General features: G+C 50.2%; 1 protein-coding gene across 1 annotated transcript in view; it reads right to left on the bottom strand.

Moving 5' to 3' along the window:
- Positions 1 to 7201: 7201 nt before the first annotated feature.
- The window catches only part of RLBP1 (retinaldehyde binding protein 1), a 10058-nt gene continuing 9667 nt past the window's right edge, over positions 7202 to 7592 (bottom strand). Inside the window, exon 6 of the mRNA XM_042475929.1 lies at positions 7202 to 7350. Coding sequence (XP_042331863.1) covers positions 7306 to 7350 — 45 coding nt within the window. The 3' untranslated portion in view covers positions 7202 to 7305. The remainder of the gene's footprint in view (positions 7351 to 7592) is intronic.

The raw sequence follows: 7592 nt of genomic DNA, 5'->3' as shown, positions 1-7592 counted from the left end.
CAGATGGGCCTGATGCCCCCTCCGCTTTCGGTTACCGTGAAGTACCTGGGGAAAAAGGCCCGAGGACATTGGTCGGGCGGCAAAGGGAGATTGCCCCTTTACCAAGCAAGGTGCGCACTTCGTCGAGAAGGGTGTCCGAGGGGGGAGTGGACATGAAGGCTCCAGTTGGAGGGAGCTCTTGGAACTCGAGAGCATAACCCCTACGGACGATGTGAGAACCCCACGAGTCCGATGTTATAGAGGCCCAGGTGTTAACATAGGGTCCTCAAAATGTCCAGAAGAAGAGGGGTGAAGGAGAGACGAAGCGCGCTGCATTCCTCAGGCTCTCTTCTTCCCCTGGTCGGTGTCCTGCCGGCGGGACTCGTGCATACGAGGCGGGAAGTGTGCCGACTGCCAGAGGAGGAGGAAGACTGCGAGGGGAAGCTGTGTCTCTGGGAGCCCTGCTGCGGGACTGCCGATCCCGGGGGAAGGTCCCCTGTGACTGACCTGCGGCTTGCCACGGGGCGCTGACGCTTCCGGTACGGAGAAGACCTGTGCTGAGGGAACATGCCGTGCTTCTTCGCCGCCTTTCATCCTGAACTTGCGGTTTCAGGCGGTGGTTCGGTCTCAGCGTGGAAGAGGCCCGGTCCCATTGAGCGGCATTGTCCTCGATGGCCCGCCTGACCGTCGGGTTGAGGTCGGAGGCCCTCAACCAGGCGTGTCGTCTCAGTGCCATGGATGCTGACATGGCCCTCCCGGAGCAGTCCGCCATATTTCTGGAAGTGGTGATGAGCCAAATTCCGATGGAATGGGCCTCGTCCTGATCTCCACCAGCTGCCTCTGGATGTCATCTGGGACGTCCGGGACGGGGGAGAGATCCGTTCCATGAGGGTCTGGATGTAGGCCCCCATGCAGGCGGTATAATTGGCAGCCTTGACGCCAAGAGCCGATGCCGAGTAGGCCTTTCTTGGCCAGTCCGTCCACCTTCTTAGCCTTCCCGGTCCGGCAGGGGAGGTGGCCTGCTTCGGGACGAAGCTGTGTCTGGGCTCCCTCTCGATGGCAGAGTTCGGTCCTGCGGGGGTGGTCGGCCAACCAAGGGCAACTCGCCGGGGCGACTCTGTACAGCGACTCTAGCCGTTGCGGGAGGGCGCCGACAGGGTGGCCGGAGTCCCAGTACCTCTTACGATGGTCTGGAGCGAAGGAAGGAGATGCAGGCAAGGCGTAGTAGCACTCGTCCGTTGCACTCGACGCTCAACCGGGTCCTCGGCGTCGTCCTCCTGGAAGCGAGCTCGATGTCGAGGGCCCTTGCCATCTTGACGACGTGCTCGGTACAAAAGGACGCTGAGTCGTCCGAAGGGGAAGACGGCTCTGGTTGTGCATCCTCGGGGAGATGCTGGGGTCCGAGAGGAATCCTCATCCGAGGGTGGCCTCAGAGGGAAGCAGTGGCTCGTCTTCGGAGTCCAGGTCGGAGGAGAGAGGGTCCGTCACTCTGACCTGGGATCTCGGTCGGGTTGGAGCGAAGTTGGCCGAAGACCGGGAGCGTCTGCGGGCTGAAGACGGGCACCTCTCACAGACCGACACAGTCGGGACCGATCTGGGTGGGGTGGCCCGGTCTCGGGATGGGGGTTCAGCTTGGTGAACTCCCTCAAAGCCCTGTCCTCCGAGATCGACACGTAGACCGACGTGACTGCGTGTCGAAGAAGAGATCAGGGACGTCCTGGCCTGTGGCTGGTCCTCCTCATCGTCGGTTGCCAGTTGGCGGGGCGACGGTGCTCTGGGGAGCGGGGAGAGCGCGTCATCCGTGCCTGGCAAAGTCCATGGTGGACAGAGGCAGCGGAGTGTCCGGTCACGGGGTCCCCCGTCTACCTCGGTGCCGGCTCCGGGTCGCGGGGAGCTACCGAGACGGAAGCGCGAGCCGTTTTGGAAGGGGAGCGCTTCTTCTCCTTCGCCTTCGGAGGATCGGTGGCAGGTCGGTCCTTGGAGGGCTTGGACCTCTTGGAGGCAGAGTCACGACCGGTTGTCGTGGTCCTCTTCTTCCCAGGCTGGGAAGCTCCTCCGCCGGAAGAATGGATTGTCCGGGAGGTCGAGAGGACAGCGGCGCGCTGCCGACGACGAGGCCTTGGGACTTTGCCCTTCACAGGTCCAGCCAGTCTCTCTCGCGCTCGGAGCGTGGGCGCGATGCCTTGGATGCCTGTGGAGGATGAAGGCGAGGCAAGATTGACCTCCGGCTCGGTGGCCTTTCCCGGACGCGAGCCGTCCAACTTCCCCGCCTTGGAGGTCGGCTCGGTACCCTCAGTCCCCGACACTTGTGGGGGCGCTTGGAGGGTTTGTCGGTGGCACTGGGCGGTTTGGAGCCACGGGCCACATCGGAGGTGGTGGGAAGGGGTCCCAGCCGGGACACACACCACGCTGGGCACGGCGGCTCTCCCAGATCCCAGCTGGACACGCTGGCCCGAGAGGATGAGGCGGCGGGCGCCGAAGGCGGAACAGACGATGACCGCGAGCCTCCCTCTTGAACTTCCCCAGGGCGATCGCCGAAGTGAGGCGAGACTCACGGTTTTTCCGGGCCTGGGAGGAGAGGGACCTTAGAGCAGGCAGGCCTTGGTGTCGTGGTCCTTGCCCAGCACAGCAGGCAGGAGGAGTGGCGGGTTCCTGGACGGGCACTTTGCCCCCGCAATGTCGCACTTTTTGAAAGGTGCAGGCATCTCCGAAGTCGTCAAAGCCAGAGGAGAATCCAAAAACGAGGTCAACAGTCCGAAAGTCCGAAGTTACCAGGGGCGGGAGACAAAGAATGGTCAAGATACAGTCCGAGGTCAAAAAGCGAAGTGATTCCAAGCAAGCGAAGCAAGCGAAAGTTCCCTGAAGCAGCTAGCGCGCGAAAAAAAAGGAACTGGGGGAAAAGAGCGGGAAGGCAGGGGCCTTTAACGGGTGGCGGAGTTACCGCCAAAAAGTTTCAATATGTGGCCAAGTTAACTCTGCCCAGTGATTCCAGTAGGTTTCGAGCAGCACTGGCGCAGGCGCAGTGAAACCATTTGTATGTATTCGCAGATGACCACTCGAAGAAATACGTTACAGGTAAGCAACCTGTCCATTTGCAATCTCATTCATTTTTAATACTAGTGGGAGTCAGAAACCCTTGGAGATTTTCTGCAAATCACGGATGTTTCAGTCGATCATGTTCCTCTTCCTGCCCATCCCTGGCTTAATGGAAGTAATAGCATAATCATGGAACTTGCATTTCATATATTAGCAAGGAGTCATTAATACTAAGTGCTACTAATAGCTTTTGTGAAGGTGTTCTGTGAACTTTTCTGATGTCTGGCATGCCTAGATATTAAGATTATAGGGGCAAGGCAAGGAAAGTGTATAGCGGGAAAAGGAGATGTAGAAAGGAACAGGAAAGCCTTGAAGCAAGCAGGACTAAAAAGGGAAATTGACTAGGAGACTGGTGAAGCCATATTGGAGTATGACTTCCGTGATTCTGAACCATTGTCTACTATGACAATTGGGAGTGGTAACATTGAAAGGCCCATCTTCTCAACCTTTACCAGAATTACAGGGGACAAATGAGTTTATCACATGGGGGGGGGGGGAATTGGGTGATTAACCCGTAAAATCACACATTGAGATTAAAACGTGATTAAAATGTGATTAACATGACCCATTATCCCTTGAATAGCCGGGGAATGAACAGGTATAAACAGCAAAACTCATTCACAGAAATCCCATGAATGAGTTTATTGCTGTTTCTTGCCAGGTTATTCTTGGGATGATGGCACTTTAATGGCACGTTTCATCTCGATGTCGGTGTGAAACCATTAGCGCAATTGTGCATTATCCCAAGTTATTCCTGGGATAATAGCACTTTGAACACAACGTCCAGGGAAAACCATTAGCACAATTGTGGGGTTTAATCACCGTTTATATTTCTATTGTGCCCCATGTGATAAACTGGGAAGCATGAGGGAGGAATCTGAACTCTAGGAAGGTGTAAAGTCAAGATCTTCAACAATAACGTTTATTTTTCATAGCCTGTTAGTGTGATCCACCAAGTATTCCATAATATGCATTTCAGAGAAGGCGAAAGCAGCTTTGAACTAAAAAGGGACAGAGCTTTCTTGGGTTTCTCTACGTTTTGGGTGATTGTAATCTCACCTTACTCCCACCTTAACATGGGTGACTTCACCTTGGAGCAGTGGAGGTGGAAAACCTGGCCTCGTCGTACCCTGCTCTGCATAAACCAGTGCTTAATGTCTCTGATTTGAGATAGCTTGGGCTATTGAAAGGCCCCATCCTCTTTGCGCTTCAGAGCAGACATCCTGTTTGGCTTGAATGGGAGCCAGTGGCCTAATGAATGTGCCTCTTGTAGGCTTGTTGGACACTTTCTGTTTCAAGGAGGACCCCTGCTGGTCTGTCTTGCAAGTCAAACAGGTCTGGTATCTCGCTGTAAGTAGAGGGAGAGAGAGAGCGGAGGCTGCTGTAAATCTAATTTCATGGAACATGAAGCGAGTAAGGAAGAAAACCATCTTCAGTTTGGGTAGCATCTCTACGGTGCCTCTTGCCTTAACAGCAAGAAGCATGAAGAATGTGATCTACTGATTCCTGTTTTAAACATCCATGGTTTGAATTCTGCTGTTTGGGGAATGTGATCAGATATTGTATAGTTTTCTCACCCCCACCCCCCCAAAAAAAAAAAGCTGTTTACTGATATAACAGAAAATATTTCCTAATTCTTATGTTGGCCAGCCAAGAGCCTTATCACATATTAAACAAACGTGGCAGTCAATCAAAAAGGCTTCCACATGAGACAACATAACTCAATGGAACAGATAACGCTCAGCAAAGTGAAAGGCAGTAGGAAAAGAGGAAGGCCACATTACAAGTGGGTTGACTCAGTGAATGAAGCAACAAGCCTGACTTTGCAAGACCGATCCAGTCCTTAGGATTAGAGCATGGCTTTGGCATGGCTTCTGGACTCTTAGGACGCATAGATAATTTAAACAGCATACTCCAAAATGACCCGAAGGCAGCTTATTTTTAGCCTGTCTGTATGGGGCTTTGTTTATTTGCGGTTTTTCCATTTTCATGAGGTCTTCTGCCCCTAACCCCAGTGAATGTGGAGAGCCCACTGTACTACAGACATGAATAAATCGAAGCTCTTATTTTAGAATATATATATATATATATTTATTTCTCAGTATTTATATTGAAAACAGTATTTATATAAGGGTAGAACCTTCTGGAATGACAGGCTCTAGGACTACCATTGACAACACAGCCGTTGTTTTCCTCTTTAAGCATCCACCCCAATGCCAGTCACTGATGAGACCTGGGATATATGTTTATGGATGGATGTGCACTCTGCACTGCCCTACTGTTTCAAGGCAAACCAGTAAATCGGTGAAGGCACTTCCCAGCTATTGCATTAACTGGGTGCTTGGTTCAAGATGGACAGATTCTGCCACCTCCGTTGGCCATGCTGCAACATTGCTCTCTTCCTCTCAACTTGCGCATTTTCCACTTCTGGGTGTACATATTAGGCAATGAAGGAGGATGGCACATATATATAAGAGAATTATTCCAAAGAGTTGGAGGCACAGGGCTTTTCTATTTTTGTCTGATAACCGGAACTGCTTCAGGTCTGAAAGAGAGGCACACCTGAAATTTATGATCAAGATTCTTTCCAACAATGCTACATTTACAAAGGAGGGCTGGGACTGGCGACCAGCTCGATACTATCCTCTATGCAAAGGTACTTGGATTTTATATGTATATATATATATGTAATTTTATATTGTTATTGGTTTATTTAGAGAGCGGTGTCTTCGGCGTCAACCCGGGGCCCGAAAAGCTTCTCGGCAGTAGCTTTGCCATCGTATTTGGCAGGTTACCCCCAAAATCTGCTGGGAGGATCAGCATCAATTTCGCGGTAAAAGGGCTCAAGGTCATCGCCGTGCACAAATACCTTTGTGCAAAAACGGGAAAAAGAGAAGAGAGAAATGGTGAGCAGGTATCGCTTGGCAATGCTTGTACCAGATATTCCTGATAAGCTAGTTTATCTCGCAGCATCCAGAAACCAAGATACCTGCGCTTCACCCATGCAAGTCTCCACCCCCTGCTGCCTGGCCTAAGGCACCCGGATAGACAATTCTGCAAAGGCAGCAAACGCATACAGAGTTCAACTATTTGATATATTCAGTTTTCATTTTTTTAAAAAAAGCATGGGTAGCCCATATGGCTCAAATATGGTGTCCAATCAAAATGTCAGAATACAAAACCATTGTGCTTAGTTGTCCAAATCCTGTTGACCAAGGATGGGAAGTTGGACTACATTTCCCGGCAACCGGTGACTAGGCTATGTAAAGACTAGTGGAATTACAGTTCAACAACGGAAGCTGCACAATTCCTCTTTCCCTCTGTTATTGTAACCCAACTAGAGATTGCACTTTGAATCAGATGGGATTGCAAAATGCTGATTCCACGTCAAGCAATTTCTTGAATGGCTCATCAATGGGCTTCAGGTTAGAGTTCCTAACTCCCAAGTACTTTTTTGTGGGTTCAGAACATGGGCACATAGCCCAAAAGACCCACAAAAAACTATGGATGCCGGCCATGAAAGCCTTCAACTTCCAAGTAGCTTAATAATAAAAAATAAATTTTATCCCGCTTCTCCCTATGGATCGACACCTTTTCTTACATTTGAGGTTAGCACTAAGATGGGAAAGGAAACACAAAACAGCAGTCCTTGGGAGAAGCAACTATATCCGCTTTAAGATCTCCTGGTCTGCGTCTGCTGACCTTATTTTGCAACACTTCAATTTTTCATGGTGAACCTTCCTGGAATGTAACTACCCTTCTAGTAGCTTATTCTCAGGAAAGGTTTGACCACGTTGTAGGTTGTCGTGAAGTACCAGGGCTGGTGGATGAAGTAGACAGCCTGAATCGAGCTGGGAAGGAATCCTGAGAATGTCAAATATCTTGTTACACAACCAGCCATTAAAGCAGAAATGGAAAAGTGGGGAGGAAACTGGTTCCTTTAATGTGTCAAACCCCTTTGATTTTGCTTGGCTAATTTGGGGTCAAGTAACTTTCCAAGCGTTGCATGGAGTGTTGCATGGAAGCAAGGGGAAATACATAGTGTCGCTTCTAGGGAATCCTGTCTTGCTTCTTCCAATGAATAGAAAGATAACTAACTCCATTAGTAGATCAGGTCTCACTGCAGCATGTCCACCATCTTCTTCAGTTCAGAAGGTTTATACCAGAGGCCTGCTGCATGGTAAAGCCTTTGAAGTTTTCAATTATACAAAAGCCATTGATTGAGTCTCTTCATTCTCGCAATTTTTCTAAGATCACACAATAGGCGCGAAGAATCTAGGTTCAAAACAGATGAAGAGAGGAGATGAAGGTGTTGCCTTAAACCTGATTAGATTCTGGGTCACATCTCTTATCTCAACATAAAAAGTAGCAACCATGAAGTCTTTTCTACCTAATGCATAGCCTCCAACTGTCTTGATATTGCAAGGACATTCTTCATTAATTCCTATCATCTATATTTTTTCAGATGCTTTGAAATGTCTCAGTTTCTGTCTCCTCCTTCCACTTTCCCCCTTGAT

Source organism: Sceloporus undulatus, chromosome 6, assembly GCF_019175285.1.
Source record: "Sceloporus undulatus isolate JIND9_A2432 ecotype Alabama chromosome 6, SceUnd_v1.1, whole genome shotgun sequence".
Lineage (NCBI taxonomy): Eukaryota > Metazoa > Chordata > Lepidosauria > Squamata > Phrynosomatidae > Sceloporus > Sceloporus undulatus.
This window is presented reverse-complemented; position numbering and strand designations above follow the sequence as displayed.